Source organism: Juglans microcarpa x Juglans regia, chromosome 7S (genome assembly GCF_004785595.1).
Source record: "Juglans microcarpa x Juglans regia isolate MS1-56 chromosome 7S, Jm3101_v1.0, whole genome shotgun sequence".
In the NCBI taxonomy this organism is placed as follows: domain Eukaryota; kingdom Viridiplantae; phylum Streptophyta; class Magnoliopsida; order Fagales; family Juglandaceae; genus Juglans; species Juglans microcarpa x Juglans regia.
This window is the reverse complement of record NC_054607.1, coordinates 5,135,590-5,152,818: the sequence shown is the minus strand read 5'-3', so window position 1 is coordinate 5,152,818 and position 17,229 is coordinate 5,135,590. Positions and strand designations below refer to the sequence as shown.

General features: G+C 40.8%; 2 protein-coding genes across 3 annotated transcripts; one reads left to right on the top strand and one right to left on the bottom strand.

Moving 5' to 3' along the window:
* Window positions 1–254: 254 nt before the first annotated feature.
* Window positions 255–1,280, bottom strand: LOC121240445 (expansin-A4-like). Its single transcript, XM_041137903.1, has 3 exons — window positions 1,056–1,280; window positions 666–978; window positions 255–558 (listed from the first exon to the last, which is right to left on the bottom strand). Exons 1-3 carry the CDS (start codon window positions 1,195–1,197, stop codon window positions 255–257), a joined length of 759 nt encoding a protein of 252 aa, XP_040993837.1. The 5' UTR covers window positions 1,198–1,280.
* Window positions 1,281–7,394: 6,114 nt separating this feature from the next.
* Window positions 7,395–17,095, top strand: LOC121240398. Of its 2 annotated transcripts, none has more exons than XM_041137842.1 (6): window positions 7,395–8,131; window positions 8,168–8,881; window positions 9,352–9,806; window positions 16,427–16,614; window positions 16,745–16,811; window positions 16,899–17,095. In XM_041137842.1, the coding sequence occupies exons 1-6, from the start codon at window positions 7,537–7,539 to the stop codon at window positions 16,938–16,940; spliced, it is 2,061 nt and encodes a 686-aa protein (XP_040993776.1). In that variant the 5' UTR covers window positions 7,395–7,536; the 3' UTR covers window positions 16,941–17,095. The 2 variants fall into 2 exon arrangements, with proteins under 2 accessions (XP_040993776.1, XP_040993775.1); XM_041137841.1 differs by having other exon boundaries at window positions 7,396–8,128; window positions 8,165–8,881.
* The last annotated feature ends 134 nt before the right edge of the window (window positions 17,096–17,229 follow it).

Below are 17,229 nucleotides of genomic sequence, written 5' to 3'. Positions count from 1 at the left end.
GGAGGAAATGGGATATCCCCTGAATGATACAGATAAATTTCCAAAAACAAACTTATATGTGAAAGGTCCGGCGGGTGCTATTTGTTTAGCAACCTCAGCAATCAGAGAGCCACTTTCCCGGACTTCCACTACACACTCTTGGCTCTTACAAAATGTGAAAAAAAAGGAATTCAAACGCATAGGCAACTAAAACATATACAAATTCTCACTAATCTACCTCCCCAAATAATAGGAAAAGAAAAAAAAAAAAGGGTTTAAAATTGACCCCCTCCGAAGGTCTGACCAAACTGCCAACCAGCAGGCACCACGTTGTAGCTTGTCACAGTCCTGCCGTCGCTGGTGGTGACTTGGAAGGACAAGCTTTGGCCATTGAGATATGAGTTGCTCTGCCAGTTTTGGCCCCAGTTCCTCGACATTGGTCGCCACCCTGTTTTAGAGCCCTTGATCGAGACGGCATGGACATCCCCTGCACCGCCTACGTTGGTGATGAGGACCAGGTTGAAGTAAGAGTGGCCATTAATGGTGAATCTTATGCCTCCTTTCTTCACACAGGGCACTCTGTCATAACACAAGTGGGAAGACATTAGCAAAATAAGCAGCAGAGAGACATGTTGGGTTGTGGCTTCTGATTAAAAAAGTTTTGAGTTTAGTTATAATTCTCCAACCTTCTAAAGGCTACCGGCACTATTCCGGCGCGGTACTGTGCGATTTGCAAGAAAGCAGGCTCTGCCATATCGAAATGTTGGAGTGGAGGATTGCACCATCCACCATTGTCGTTGGACAAAGCGAAATTCGGTGGGCAGAAGTTTGTGGCGGTGACGGTGATGGTGCCAGGCAGGCACCATCTGGGGTCATTGTTGCATCGCATTTCATAGCAAGCACCGCAGGTCAAGCCATTGTTAAACAAAGCTGTGCTTAGAGCTGCAGTGTTGGTTCCATACCCCTGACTGTACAAGTTCCCATACCCACATGCACCTCCTGCAAAACGCAAACATCAAACGCAATTCTCCAAAAAGATAAAAGTGTGACCGAATTTGCTAAGGTTGGGGACATACCCATTGTGCCTGAAGCATCACCACCGCCGTAGAAAGTGGCGTGAGCACTCTCCCATCCTCCATAATCAGCGGTAGTTCCATACAAGTGTAGCTGAAGAATGAAAAGAAGAAGAGCAGAGGAGATTGCCTGAGCTGCTGCCATTACAAGGCTTTTTCTTTAATGTTTGGAAAGCAGAGAAGCTTGGACACGGCAGGTTTAGTTTACTTGTGGTGTTATGGTGCACGAGGGGGTTTGCTATTTATAATGAAACAGAGTTACAGACAGTAAGCCTAGGTGGGGATTGACAGCCGGCCAAAGCCACAAAACAATTCGAGAAAATGAAGCGCACATGCACTGGTTGGTTCTTGTTGGGGGCTACCAACCGCCAAGCCCCGTGGACCAGACCTTTCTGACTCTGCACATGTATTTCTCAACTGTTTTTTACTTCTTTGCATAAATTACTAATACATAAGTGTACGATTTCTTTGTTGTCTCTGGTTTGGGAAAGTTCATCTCAATTTTCTACCTCAATGTTTCTTATCCATGAGTAAAAACTTGGTCACTTAATATGGGTACATGGAGCATTGAATTTGCACTTTCATTTGAAGGTATCTTTGCACATGGGAGGAAATCTTGGGTACCGAAAACATGGGGTTCCTAATTGAGATTTGATCCCATATGAACTCTAAAGCCGCGTTTGATTCCTTGACCGAACTCAATTCAGATTTAGACCTCTTTTAACATCCAAGCACTCAACTCTCAAATCACTAAACTCATATTAACTCAAAACCTCTTTACACATGGAATCTACAACCTTTTTCAACTCAACATCTCTTTATACGCAGGATCCACAACCTTTTTCAACTTCTCATAAATACATCTAAACTCATCTTAACATCCAAACATATTTAAACTCATATTCGGTTGGTCTTATAGAACTCACTCCACCATCTCAACTCAACGTACAAACATAACAAAGCCTAAAGCGAAAGAAAAATAACATATAAAGTGAACTCTTATACGATATCATATTATAGTTGCCTATAGTTCACTATAAATGTTGTCGGGAATCTTTGGTGTGTCTCTCTCTTTCAGTTTAGGTCTTGGAGTTCGGATAACTATAGAAGATCTTAATCATGCTAATCGAGATCGTGCACTTCTTCTTCTTCTTCTTGAGTTTTTAATACCCGCCGTGGTGCTCAAATTATTGCTCTTTAAGCTGGATTGGGAGATATCATGCTTTCCAGTTCACCAAAATAGATAAGCATTTAGTTTAGAAGCACTTTTGGTTCCCTATGCTTTTTTAAGCCTGTGGAATGAGTAGCTAGTTGTAGTCAAAGACATAACTGTGCGTTGTGGGAAAGGGCGACCCACCCACAAAAGTCACCTGTGGCTTTCAAGTTTAGACGTGCATGTTTATGTCAATCACAACAAAAATGTAAGGGGAGATGTTAAGATTTAAAATGTATAATTACATAAGATGTATCATATATGACTTAGAAGGAAAATAATTTATGCAGACCACTTGAAAAAAAGTGAGACTTGCTCCAAAAAATCTATATTTTTATGATGAATCTCACTTTTTTTAAAGGGAGAAGTACAATAGTCTCAAAAAAATTTTACAAAAGAAAACTCATAAATTGAAATGACTTCATATGATACATTAGATTTACTTTATAATAAAAGAAAGTTTACACTATGATATCTTACATTAAACTATATCAGTTTATGAATTTATTTTTGTAAAATCTTTTTGTGACTAAAATATTTCTCTTTCAAAACTTTCAACATATAGAGTATTATTCAACTGAGAATAACAAAATGAAGACGACTCTATCTGCCTTAATTACCTCCTCCCACATTATTTGACCCTTATGTACGTATGGACATGCATTTTATATGTTATATTGATTGTTTTTAAATTCATTTTCCACCGAAATATAGATTTTCGAGTCTGACGTGGGTGTGGCAGACACCAAGTGTGAGAAAATGTCCAACTTTTGTTGGATGTTCGGTCACATGGATTGTCGACTTTTTATAAATGATCGGATGCCGACTTGAATATGTTTAACCGGACAGGGCAAGTAAAGGCATAGAGTTAACTTAGTGGTTGTGGCTATGGTGCCATATCATTCTTTTTTCTGAAATCATAGGCCCCTCAAAATAATGGCACTTCATTAAAGTATTTAGGTACTCACCAAATCATCTATATATAACAACTCTCGAAGGTCTCATTTGCAGTTACTACTCTCTTTCAGATGTATTAAACTTAAACTATATTTCCTAATAAAAGTGATGAACTTTTATGAATGTCTTATATGAAGTTGTAGATATAGGCTGGTTGAACATTTTTTCAATGAAAGCAAGGTTGATTAACGTTTATGAATGTCCTACTTGCTTATAAAGAGATTCTATAAATGTAAATTTATAAATTGACATGACTTCATACGATATGACGTTATATTTACTTTAAAATAACTTTACATAATCTAACATATCACATCAAATTACGTCAGTTTGTAAATTTATTTTTATAAAATATCTCTGTGATGAAAATATTTCTCATTTCTTGACTTTTGATTATGAGCAATTAGAGACAAAGCCAGAGGTTGTGGATAGTGATATGATGAAGATGTATGCCAATATTTTGTTTATAACTAAAGAACAAGCAGCATTCCACGTTTCATCAATCGATACGAGGGCCGTTCAGACATGATTAATTACTAAAAAGAAAAACAGTGAAGCATCCTCTTTAGCTGGTTTTAGAGCATAATGTATAGGTGTAGTAGCATCATCAACTTTCATGATTCATATCGACAAAAATATTCCCAGATTATAAAAACCAACTTTCATCACTTTTCACCGACTTATTCATGGATGACATAATGGCAGTTGAATCCAACTGCGACCATGACCTATTTCTTCTGAAATTTTGGCATTCCCATCTCATATTATCAGTGATTTGCTAAATTTAGTAGATCAGAAGAGATTTCCAAAATCTCCTCCGTTATATCATGGCCTATGTTCAGTTCTGGTATGCAGAAGTGTGTCCACAATATCGCTACAAAAACAGCCTCACGAGTGATGTCGAGTAGTATCATAAAAGACTTGATTGTATCCTCTCTTCCCTAATTAATTTCCAGATGAAGTAGCCAGAGTTGGATTCTATTGTTTTCAGCATGTGTAGGATATTGTTAGAAACGATAAGAGAAAGTAAAACAAAATGTAGAATCAATTGCACACGATATAAGGTTTACATGGTCCATCAGCATGTCTACATCTACGGAGCTGTAAAGGATTTTATTCAGATGATAATTAACGATACAGGCAGCTGTGTAAGAATTTAATACAATATATAATAAACTTTAATTAGTGTGTCGAGTCAGATCAATAGCTAAAACAGGTCAAAATTTTTTTATGATCGCTCTGGTTTGGGCCTATCAGCCAAAGTCTCATTGAAAATTTATAAAAAAAACTATAAAAGATCATTGTCGAATCGGTTGATCAAGTCGCTAATACAAATGTTTATCATTTGAGCTGCAATTGTTTACAAACTGATATAGAATATGGTTTTTCCAACGTATTAAAAATGTAAAAGTTTGCCAACTTCTTCTGGGGCAGGCAACAAAATAACCTTAAGTTAATAATCTTCAGTTGGGGGTGGTGGCTACATCATCATGTTGGTCCTACCATGTTGAAGGCACATGCAAGGTCTGGCTTTGCGGCTCCTAATATTCATCTACCATTTGTAATCAATTTTGGAGGCATTCATCTACCATGTTTTTTTAATGTGTGTAATTCTGATAAAAGATAACAAAATGAAACAAAAAATGATCAAAACAAGACAAATAAAAAGACCCAACATTCTCACATAGAAATTATACTTCAGAACTTGAGAAAGCATCTTCCTTTTGCTCCTACCCAAATGTTATTGGCATTAACAGAATATTGCTCTTTGGCTGCAGCATGATTCTTTGTCTGATCTTGAAGCGGTACTGTGTTGTGTTTTGAGGCTTTTTTAGAAGCTTTTTGGATTTTTGAGGGGGTGAAGGAACTGCAATGTAGATTGCAATAATCATTTCAAGATTGTCTTGAGGATCATGTTCTCAATGGTCTGTCTAAAGTCGAACACTACAAATTTTGTATTGTCTCATTTCTTAAATCTTATGCAACATCTCTCTCTTTCTTTAACATTTTAGATTATGGATGTCTGTGGTTCAAAAGAAAAATATAAAGACATGGAAAGAAATTCTAAAAAATACCAGTTTATCATCATGTGCTCATCACCATTCACCATCCTTTTTTTTTTTTTCCAAAACAAAACCAGAAATTTACCCATGAAACTTTCAAAATTTCCTTTGTTTTTTTTCTAAGTTGATATGTAAATTTAGCACATGCTTTCTTTCTTTTTCTTGGATGGTAAAAATCTGTCATTGCACTGCAACAAGTGTATCTAAACTAGGCAAATAGTTAGTTGAGCAGTGTCTTAAAAGCCATTCATATTTTTTAATACAATAGCTATACCTGCTGTATTCAATACTGCAATTTATTGACCATGATTGAGGTAGAAACAGTGCAGCAACCCCTACCCCTCGACCAAAGGAAAAGGAGGAATAGGTGCCTTTAAATTTGCCTGGTCATACCCCATAGCAGAAGCAATCAGAAGTAGGAACAATGTGAGCCACAAGAAACAGAAATTTCTTATTTTTTTTATGGTTTATTTTGAAGAAATGTAGGGTAGGAAATGGACCTGTAATCAAGAGGATAAGACATATCATTGTCTAACCGAAATCTATATTCAGAAGATTGCAAGAGCTTTGTCTAGTTTTTGTTGTTGATTTAGGGGTCAAGGAATGTGCCCTTCACAAAGGTATTGTACATTAGTCCTGCTGGCATGAGAATGCAACTTCCAACCAGATGTTGGGGTTCCCGTTTCCTTATTAAAATTTAGTAAGAAGGTGGCCACAAATCTAAACCAGACAGGCCCCCACTCGAGGTTCCTTGAAGGTGATGCTCAATTCTTAAATACGGCTCCACATTCTGCAGTATTGCGTGACCACTTATGGTTGAAAACTCTCAGGACATACTAAACCCAAGTTTTGAACTCAGTAGCTTAGAGCAATTAATCAGGTGTACTGTAAAATGGGACAATCAAACAGTATCTGAAGCACTTATTGAACCAACTCCTATTAACATAGAACGACAAACTGTTGGATTTGTAGAGCCTGGTTTATTTTTGTGGCAGCCCGATTTGATGAACATATCCGACAAGGATTAGTTACAGTTTTAGGTGAAGTTTTACTGAGGCTTGGGCCATAGAGTGTAGGTTTTGAATAACGTATAAATTGTGAAAATAAGGTTTCTGCCTTACAACCCTTTATATATGTAATGAATGAACAGTATTGAACAATGTATTTCACCTCAAAGTGTATTTTATCATTCTTCAAGATAATTAAATCATATGCAACTTTATGGATGCAGACACGTTATTGAACTACGTTAATTTTGTGTCATGTGATTGATTATTTGTTGATTTCATATTTACTTTTACCTTTTCTGTCATCATTTTCACAACACAAACAATGCACTACTCCCTGCAATGGCTCTAATAACAGGTCTAGCTGCAGGATACGATATCAGATGCCCAAAGAAGAGTCATCGCCACTAACTTTTGAATGCTAACTTGAGGCTTAATATGTTCTCTATTTAAATTTTGTTTCTTCGTTTTACTCCATCTGATTATCAAATCCAGAGGTGAGAGCAGCTTAGGGTACCTGGAGATTGGAAGACTGAAAAGAGAACCGGTCAAAAGAAGATATATACCAGGTCAAAAGAACCGGCCTTCTTTGTGAGAGCATATATTTTCTGCTGAATAACATGAAAGGCAGGCATTGTGAAAATGTTTGCAGCACACAGTTCCTCTATCTTAGAATTTGACATCCAATAGCCCGACCCAGTGCTGGGCATAACCACTCTAAAGCTTTATATCCTGTTTGAAAAGTATGAAATCTCGTAACCTGACGTGATTTAAAATTATTTTTATTATAAAATAAATTTAATATATCACATAAAAAGGTATTAATTTATAAAATTATTTTTATATAATTCTTTTATAATTATAGTACTCCTCAAAAAAAGTTTTTTAGAGTTTTAGAGATTATAACTAATCGATGATTATTATACTGGTAAGGATTAACATGTTAAATTTCTATGATACAGTTTATACAAACCATATTCTTATATTCGTGAGCCATCGATGACGATTTCGTTTTCAAATTTTAATTTTCTTAGGAACAAGAATGATTTTTTTTTCGATTTTTTTTAAAAAAAATCAATAATTAAGAACAAAAATTGAAAAATGTAAATTAGAAAACGGGTGCTCCCTTGCTCTTCAAGTCTCTAACTCTAACCCGTCGTTTTCATCCTAAAAACGCTCAAAATCCCCAAATTTTTCTTTTTATTTTTGGGTCTTATGGTTTCGATTCCATCGCGTTTGCGTTAATGGACGCGGATATTTGCCGGTGGATTGCGGAATTCTTGCTGCGAAACACGGTGCAAGACCATGCGATCAAGAAGCTCCTCCAAGTCCTGCCGGTCTCGACCGACTCGCGCTTCAAGAAGACGGTGCTCCTACGCACGATCCAGGCCGATATATCGGACGCTTCGTTGACCGAGACGACCCTCGATAAGCTGGAAATGATGGAGCAGTACGACCGGGACGACGGGATCGAGATCTCGGACTTGCTGAAAACGGCATATTGCGCCGTCGCGGTGGAGTGCGCGGTGAAACACCTGGAGGGGAGCCCCCATGGTCTCGGGAAGTACTTCGAGGCGGTGAAGAGGGTTTTTAGGGACAGAGTCGGTGATTTGGAGAGGTTGGGGAAGAGTGAGTTGGTTACAGGTGAGTTGAGGCGGTTGGGGGACGAATTGGAGGCGGCAATTGGGGACGCCAATTTAGCGAGGAGGCTGTTGAAGGTGAATACGAGGAACCGGGCTTTGGAAGCGGTTAGGGTTTACTTGGAGCAGGCATGGGTGCTTCTGGATCCTCCGTTTCTCATGTTGGCTGCGGTGCTGACCGAGCCCTCGGCTGTTCAGAGTTCTAGTGGTAATGCGGGTGGGGTGGCTATGAAGACGGTGGACCGGACTGAAGGAGAGCCGGCGGCAAAGAATGCATCTAATGCTGGTCAGCATGCGATTGAATTAACTGGGAAGAAGATGAACCGGGTTGAGGAAGTGGGGCTAAGGACGACTAATTTGGATGAATTGGCTACAAGGATGGTGGATCAGGTTGAAGAGGTGGCGGTGGGTACGCCTAATGCGGGTTTGGCTGCAAAGCCGGTGAACCAGGTTGCAAAGGTGGCTGCTGGTACGCCAAATGTGGGTGATTTAGCCGCGAAGCTGGTAAACGGTGTTGGAGGAGAGCTGGCGCCAGGTAATATGCCTAATGCTAGTCCGGATGTGTGTGAATTGACTGCAAATACCGTGAACCAGGGTGAAGAAGTGGCGGGGAATATACCCAATGCCAATGACTTGGCTGTGCATACGGAAAATCGGGTGGAGGGAGAGCTGGTGGTGAATACACCCAGTGTGGACCAGGATGTGGGCGAATTAGGTGTGAAGGCGGCTAATCGGGTGGCGATGAATACACTAAATGGGGATGAATTGGCGCCAAAGACGGTCAACCAGTTTGAAGAGTTGGTGGCGAGATTTTCAAATCCGGGTCAGGAGTTGCGCGAAAATGATAGGCCTGAGTCGTGCGATGGAGAGGAAAAAAGATCGGTAGCTTTGCCGAGTGGAAGTTGGGGCTCCATTATCAGGGATAGAGCCACTGATGGGAGAGAGAATGGTAAATTCAATCGAACTTCTTTTTTTTTTGAATGCGCGAATGGATGTTCATTGTCTACGGGCTTCGCTATGTGAGTCGCCATCACCTATTATTACGCTTTGAAAACAACATTACTGACCGTTTGGTCGATGAGCAAGCATAAATTCAGTCTTTTCATTTCTTTCTTTGTCACTGGATATTCAGGAGTTTGGTGGAGTAAATGAAAAATTGTTTTGTTCAAAGGGAGATACCTCTGCGCTCTCGTGTGCGTTAAATTCTTTTTCACTCACAAACTTGTCAAAGTTATCAACTTTTCTGTAATTGAGGATTGTCTAAATGTATCTATCGTCATCCTACTACTTGCTTGTCCCGCAATCAGCTTAGTTATTTCCCGGGCTTGGTTATAATATTTTTGAGCTTTACATTTATAATAGCTAATAATTATTTTCTCACTTTTGATTTTTGCATTCTCCCCCAATCATTTGGCTTAGGGATACAGCGGGGGTATGTGCTGCCTAGGCGCAAGCCTGCTGTGTGGCATAAACGCTCAAAAGGAGGAGTTAAGATTACAGATACTGAGGAAGTGGACACTAACTTATCATATAGCAAATATGATTCCTTGACTACCCCTGAAGTTAATAAAGTACGAGAAGCACTTAAATCCAGTTCTTTAGAATTGCAAGCAGTGGTGAAGGACCCTCTTCCTGATGCATTGCGGTTCGCTGAAACTGTAATTTCTGACAAGGTGACAAAAGATAATGAGCATGAACCTTCTGTAGAAAATCAGAGTGAGAGAGGCGGAGATCCACCCAATCCATCTTTTAAAAAGAGCATTGAACCTGCAGAAATTAATGACTGTACTTGTGAAAACCAGTCCTGCAGTCATCAGGGCAATGCTCCTCAACCAAGCTTAATGGAACGGAATAGCACTGCTCATACCTGTGAGGTATGCATGCTCGTGTCTTGCTGCTCCAATCTACTGGTTGTTTTCAAATTGTGTGGACAGTGTGGTAAATGGGATCATAATACCATCTTACCTGCAAAGAGTTTATGTTTATGTGTATATAACATATTTTGTCTCATTATGTCTCACATTAGTTTGCATTTTCCTTCACACCTATTAATTATGTATTGAGCATAATAAGCCTATTATCATCTTTTAAAGTTGTTTTTTCGGTTTCAATTGGAAAGCATCAAGTCCTCGGGTCTTGGTAACATACGTCTGCATATGTTTGGGTGTATGACTTGGCATTTGTTTGCTTGTTAGACATCTCATGCTATACCATATCTTACCAATCAAACACAAAACTCATGCTATACTATATCACTGAACGAGTTTTTAGCCCATTACCATATGAGGTATCTGAATCCTCCTGAATCCTTCGGCACTGTTTTACTGACATTAGTTGTCAACATATTTACTTATGGATACAGCACTAGGAGGGTTTGTACCTTGAAGATCTCAATATTCTATACCTTAGGAGAGTAATTCAGCAGCCAACACTTTTATTTACAAAAAAAAGAAGGTAAGTCAGCAGCCAATCTATATTTGGAGGCCTGGCTGTTGTACTCTTCTAGCCTTTGTAGGTGATATAGTTTAGGAAGTAGCCTTCACTTTTTTATTTAGAAAGTGTCGTCATATGCAAAACTTTTCTATATGTATGAAAGAGGGGATTGAATACTCCACATCTGCTATCATCATCATCATCATTATTTTGATTATTATTTTTTTCTTTTATACTTTTTTGAATCTAAGTTGAGTAGTGGAAAGCGTTCTCGTCAAAATCATGCCAAGAAGGTGAATTGATATTCTAGTGTGTGAGAGTGTTTAATAATTCTTTTAATTTATTACTGTTCTTTTAGTCTAAATTTTGTTGTTGACGTATATATCCCGGTGTAGTTGATTCATTTGGAAGTAAACATTTCAATGGGATAGGCTCCCCAACACTATAAGCCCACTGTATAGAATGTATCTCCCTCTTTTCTTCCTCCCCAAATAAATTTCTACCCTCCCATTCAACCACAGCATCACTAGATGGAAATTGAGTCTCAGGGACTAAGCTCCCAAGGAGCCCAACATTCACCATCTCCAAGCCTATCCCCTCTGCCCCGAGAACTCTAGCTTCAGTACTGTCATCATGCATTATAAGCTCTATGTGATCCTCGGAATGGATCTGAAGCTCCGGCAAGGAGGAGGAGCCTCCCCCTAGGTTCCTCGGCACTGTCTGGCTGTGTAGATCTTCAACAGCTACGCTCGGTGGCTGGTTTACGCCCCGCGTGATACCTGGTAACCCCCCCGTCGCAGGACAAAGAGGGGACTCCAGGTTCGGAACCTCTGCCTGATGCAGAGGGGACGCTGGCGAAACAATGGTATCGCCGTGTACGCCGTCGTCTCTCACCGTGGGTTGAGAGAGACCCAGTTTCACCGTAGGCTGTAACACAACAATAGTGTCGCCGTGTTCGCCGGCACCATCTGCCGATGGTGTCACCACCGCCGATGGTGTCGCCATGTTCACCGTGTTCGCCGGGGCCATCTGGTTCGTTGCTGGCAAGGGTGGATCCGACGGCATCACCGAGACATACGGGGTGTGTCTCCTCCATGCGTAAGGGCCCGTGGGCTGCGTTCGACCCCGAGGCCCAACAGCTCGGCCCAGCCCTTCTGATACTTTCTCATCTGCCTGCTTAGTGTGACTGGGCCCCGACAGCCCTTGGCCCGTTAGCCCAGAGGCCTTTTTCAATTTATTTTTAAACCCATCATCCCCTTGACCCATGCCCCCCTCACCCAGACCCGTGCCCCCCCTCCTCTTTATCCTCTTGAATGCACCGTTTTAGAACATTAATATTAAGCTGTAAAACATCCACTTGTCTCTGCATATCCATCACAGCCCGTAGAATTTCTTCCTTATTTAGCCCGACACAATCTCTGCCACCACCCTCACTGCTCTGCTCCCCTACAGGAACAACGTCGCATACAAACTTTTGCAACGGCACTGCACCACCCACCCCAGCAGGTTGACGTGATGGGTTCAAAACCCTCGGGTTTTTGAAAGCCTCCAAGTACGAAGGCTGAGCTGCCATCCTTCCCGTCGTAGACAACTCTTTGTAACCACCACGCCCAGCCTCCTTCAAGACCTCCACCATCTTCCTCCAGCCCCTACCATCCTTATCTTCCGGAATAAAGATGCAGTTTCGACGGCCGCCTCTCCCATACTCCACCAAAGCCATGAAAAATCCTTGGAGATTAGAACACCTCTGTGCTATGAAGCCCCTGTCACCTTCCCTATGCCCTGTGTAAAACTCCTTTCTTCCCGCCATTAAACAATCTTCCAAAGCTTTAGTGAACCAGTGCACTGTAACCAGCTCCAGACTCATTTTCTTCACCAGCTTCCACCCCTTTTCGGTAATGAGAATCCTACACCCATCCCTTAACACCTCAAAAGACTTTAGTTCTATGTTTATTACTCTCCGATGATCCATAATCCTTCCCTTTGAACGAAAAACTACGATCAAACACCCACCAACTCCATTGAGATGAAGCAGAAAGTTTACGTAGGGAAGTTGTACGGAGAGAAAAGTTTTAGAGAGAGAAAAGAATTGCAACACTTGATAGGTATGGACTGTGTGGGTTATGAAGAGCAGTTTTTTGCGCTACTTACTGCCATTGAAGCGGGCCACTCACAAGCTAAGAAATCAGGGTCGAAAAAACAGCGGGAGCTCAAGCGTCTTACTTGGTCATTAAATTATGAAGGAAGTTCAAGCCGAGAAAGATCAAAAGGGAAGGGGCTTGCTTCTCCTTTATGAAGCCAAAAATCATATCTTGGAACGTCCGAGGGCTAAATGAGGCAAATAAGAGGCTTCAAATAAAAAATCTGCTGCAAGAATGGAGGGCGGACATAGTATGTTTACAAGAAACTAAATTGAAAACTATTTCTAGAAGACTAGTTCGAAGTGTTTGGAGCTGTATTTATGCAGATTGGGTGTATCTTGCTTCAAACGGGGCTTCAGGAGGTATTTTAGTAATGTGGGATAAAAGAGTTGTTGACAAAATGGAGGAGTTTGTGGGGGAATATACTGTGGCATGCTCTTTTAAGAGTGTGGTTGATAATTTTGTGTGGGCCTTTGCCGGGGTTTATGGTCCAAATGTGGACAATGACAGAAGATTTTTATGGGAGGAACTTGCTGGGCTACACAGTTGGTGGGAACTTCCGTGGTGTATAGGAGGGGATTTTAATGTCGTTAGATCAACAAGTGAACGGTCGGGTGAGAGTAGGATGCGACCTGCAATGATAGAGTTCTTTGATTGTATTTTTGAGTTAAACTTGTTGGATATCCCTCTATTGGGAGGTGCTTTTACTTGGTCGAATAATCAGACATGGTCCCGGCTAGACAGATTTCTCATCTCATCGGAATGGGAGGTGCACTATCCGGAGGTGTGCCAAAAGAGAATGCCTCGTCTTTGCTCTGATCATTTTCCTATCTTATTGGATTGTGGGGGCATTCGAAGTGGGCGCCGTTATTTTAAGTTTGAAAACATGTGGCTGAAAAGTGAAGGTTTTGTGGATAAGGTGAGGCAATGGTGGTCTTCTTATCAGTTTTATGGTAACCCCTCTTTCATTTTAGCCAGTAAACTGAAAGCTTTGAAAAATGACCTTAAGCTTTGGAACATACACTCCTTTGGAGATTTAGGGGAGCGTAAGAAACGCATGATGGATGAATTACAACAGCTCGAGTGTATACTTGAAGTTAGAGCTCTCGTACCGCAGGAAATATTGAGGAAGACTGAGTTGGTTTCAGAATTAGAGAGAGTACTATCATTAGAAGAGATTTCTTGGCGCCAGAAGTCGAGAGCATTGTGGCTGAAAGAAGGGGATCGGAGTACAAAGTTCTTCCATAGAGTTGCCAACTCCCATAGAAGAAATAATACCATTGAAATGTTGAATATAAATGGTATGGTGTGTAAGGAGGCCCCTGTGATTAGTGAACATGTGGTGGATTTCTATGAACAACTACTTACAGAAAGAGAGGGATGGAGGCCAAAGATGGATGGCCTTGGTTTTGATACGACTGAGCCTCAAGAAGCGGCGTGGTTAAAGAGGCCCTTTGAAGAAGGGGAAGTGTATGAGGTAGTGAGACGTATGGTCAAAGATAAAGCTCCCGGTCCAGATGGTTTCTCGATGGGCTTTTTCCACTCTTGTTGGGAAGTGGTGAAAGTAGATTTAATGAATGTGTTTCAGGAAGTTTCATTGGTTGGGAAGTTTGAGAAAAGCATAAATGCCACTTTTATTGCGTTGATCCCTAAGAAGATGGGGGCGGTGGAGATTAAGGATTTTCGACCCATCAGCCTGGTGAATGGAGTGTATAAAATTATTTCAAAGGTTCTGGCTAACAGATTAGGGTGGTTCTGGGGAAGATTATCACGAAAACACAAAATGCTTTTGTTAAGGGGCGACAAATCTTGGATTCAGTTCTTATTGCTAATGAAGGACTAGATAGCAGATTGAAGGCTGGATCTACAGGGATTCTGTGCAAATTAGATATGGAGAAGGCATATGACCATGTAAACTGGGATTTCCTCTTGTATGTGCTGGGTAGATGTGGCTTTAGGGTGAGATGGTGTACTTGGATCAGGTGGTGTATCTCTACGGCCAGATTTTCAGTCTTGATAAATGGCTGTCCGACTGGCTTCTTTAGTAGCTCTCGAGGTCTCAGACAAGGAGATCCTCTGTCCCCACTCCTTTTTGTTATCGTTATGGAGGCATTGAGTAGGATGATATCGGCGGTGGTCACGCATGGGTTGGTGGCTGGTTTTCCGATTGGTGACCCCAATAGGGGTACTATTATTTTGTCTCACTTACTATTTGCAGATGACACCCTTTTATTTTGTGAGGCTGATCACAACCAGTTGAGGACATTGAAGGCTCTGTTATTATGCTTTGAAGCAGCGTGAGGCCTGAAAATTAATTTTGACAAGTCAGAATTAGTACCAGTGGGGAATGTGAGCAATACTAGGCAGTTAGCTAGCATTCTTGGGTGTAAGATAGCTTCTCTTCCCATTACCTATTTGGGATTACCTTTGGGGGCTGTTGCTAGGGCCTCATCCATTTGGGATTCTGTTATTGAAAAGATAGGAAAAAAATTGGCAGGATGGAAGAGATTGTATTTGTCGAAAGGTGGCCGGGTTACTCTCATTAAGAGTACCCTTTCTAACTTACCTACGTACTTTCTATCTTTGTTTCAATTGCCTGTCAGTGTAGCGGCTTGGATTGAGAAACTGTATCGTGATTTCCTATGGAGTGGGATAGGGGATGAATTCAAATTTCATTTAGTTAGCTGGGACAAGGTGTGTAGACCAATCTCGTCAGGTGGGTTGGGCATAAAGAATTTGAGAACATTAAATCGGGCTTTGCTTGGGAAGTGGTTATGGCGGTATAATTTGGAAACCGGAGCTCTATGGAAACTGGTGATTGATTATAAACATGGAAGCTTATGGGGGGCTAGTGCACAAAAGAGGTAATTGGGGCAAGTGGAGTGGGGATATGGAAACACATTAGGCGCGGGTGGGGGGACTTTATTACTCATTCTAAAATGGTGTTGGGGAGGGGATCCCGTATTAAGTTTTGGGAGGACATTTGGTGTGGGAGTGAGGCCCTAAAGGAGGCATTTCCAGCTGTTTTCCGTGTGGCTTGCAACCAGGAAGCATCCATTGAGGACCTCATGATTATATCAGGGGATTATGTGCAGTGGAACGTGACATTTAGTAAAGCGGCACAAGATTGGGAAGTAGACATTTTTGAAGCCTTTTTCAGCCTCATATATTCTGTGAAGCCGAATAGACAGCAAGCTGGCATCTTATGGTGGAACCCGACGGGTAAGGGCATCTTCTCTGTTAGATCCTTCTATAAGTCCCTTTCCCACACCACAACCATTCAGTTCCCATGGAAGAGACTTTGGAGAAATAAGGCGCCTCCGAAAGCGGTTTTCTTTACATGGACAGCAGCATGGGGGAAGATTCTTGACCATTGACAACCTGAGGAAGCGATGGTTAGTTATACTAGACTGGTGTTGCTTGTGTAAGAGATCAGGTGAGACAGTGGATCATCTATTGTTACATTGCGAGATAACGAGAGCCTTGTGGGTGGAAGTTTTCAATCGAGTAGAGTTACCCTTCGTGATGCCAGAAACTGTGGTTGATCTGTTGGCCAGTTGGACACTCCCGAGAGGCGTTCAACAAATTAAGGAGGTGTGGAAAATGATCTTGATCTGTATCATGTGGTGTATTTGGCAAGAGCGCAATGATCGGACTTTTGAAAACAAGGAGCGGTCGCTGGGGGAACTTAGAGCTTTACTTTTCCGTACTTTAATGTTATGGGCCATTGCTATAGATTTTAATGGCCTGAATGTACATGACTTCTTAGCTTCCCTTTCGTTGACCTAGATAGGTTTTATCTCCTCTATCCATCTTGTGTACTTGGGTTTTTGCCTATCTCTATTTATAATATTATCGATTACTTATAAAAAAAATATATATATCTCTTTGCTTATTAAGATCATTATCTTTCTTTGCAGTGGGAGGATTCAATAGAGGACTCACCCGAAGGAATGACCAATCATACAGGTAGACTTCACTTACCAAGCCCAAGGAGAAAGAATGTTTTGCCTTTACAGAAGTTTGAGAATGAAAACTTTCCTAAAAGGAGAAAAATAAAGAGATGGAGCTTGTTGGAGGAAGACACTTTAAGAACTGGTGTGCAGAAGTATGTGTTTGTTCTGATCATCGGAATGCGATACTAGAATTTATTTAGAATTTTATTGGACTTCTAATTGATTAAGTTTCAAGAAGCATGTAGATATTCAAGTTCTCATTTTTCTTGCTTCCTTATAAAGGTACGGTAAAGGAAACTGGAAGCTCATCTTGAATTGCTACCGAGAAATTTTTGAAGAGAGGACAGAGGTAAATTATTGTTAGTCAGTTGCATTGCCTTAGTTGTCCTTGTGAGATTTGTGTACCAGGTATATAATTGGAAGTTACTCTGTTCAGGTTGATCTAAAGGACAAGTGGAGGAACATGACTCGGTCCTGACATGTGAAGTAGTCTGCAACTTTTTTGTATTTTGCTCAAAGTTGGTATATAACTTAGCAGTAGACTCCAACACAGGTTATACAACATCAGGGATACCCACTTCATCATGCTACTTATTTCCAATTTGCTTGAGATAGGTATATATTCTCTGGCCCTGCTATGCTCGTACTTTTAGAAGTATTTAGTGCTTGGATTGTGTATATGATATGTATATCTTGTTCATATGAATGAAATGTATGTAATTTGATGTAATGGTGTATTCAAATTGATGGAATGACCTAAAATCCAA

Coding starts and splice junctions, on each gene's coding strand:
- LOC121240445 (XM_041137903.1), bottom strand. CDS start 1,197: ATGGCAGCAGCTCAGGCAATCTCCTCTGCTCTTCTTCTTTTCATTCTT. Junction 979..1,055: donor TGATGCTTCAGGCACAATGG/GTATGTCCCCAA, acceptor TGCGTTTTGCAG/GAGGTGCATGTGGGTATGGG. Junction 559..665: donor GTGCCGGTAGCCTTTAGAAG/GTTGGAGAATTA, acceptor GTGTTATGACAG/AGTGCCCTGTGTGAAGAAAG.
- LOC121240398 (XM_041137842.1), top strand. CDS start 7,537: ATGGACGCGGATATTTGCCGGTGGATTGCGGAATTCTTGCTGCGAAAC. Junction 8,132..8,167: donor CGAGCCCTCGGCTGTTCAGA/GTTCTAGTGGTA, acceptor TGGCTATGAAGA/CGGTGGACCGGACTGAAGGA. Junction 9,807..16,426: donor GCACTGCTCATACCTGTGAG/GTATGCATGCTC, acceptor CTTTCTTTGCAG/TGGGAGGATTCAATAGAGGA.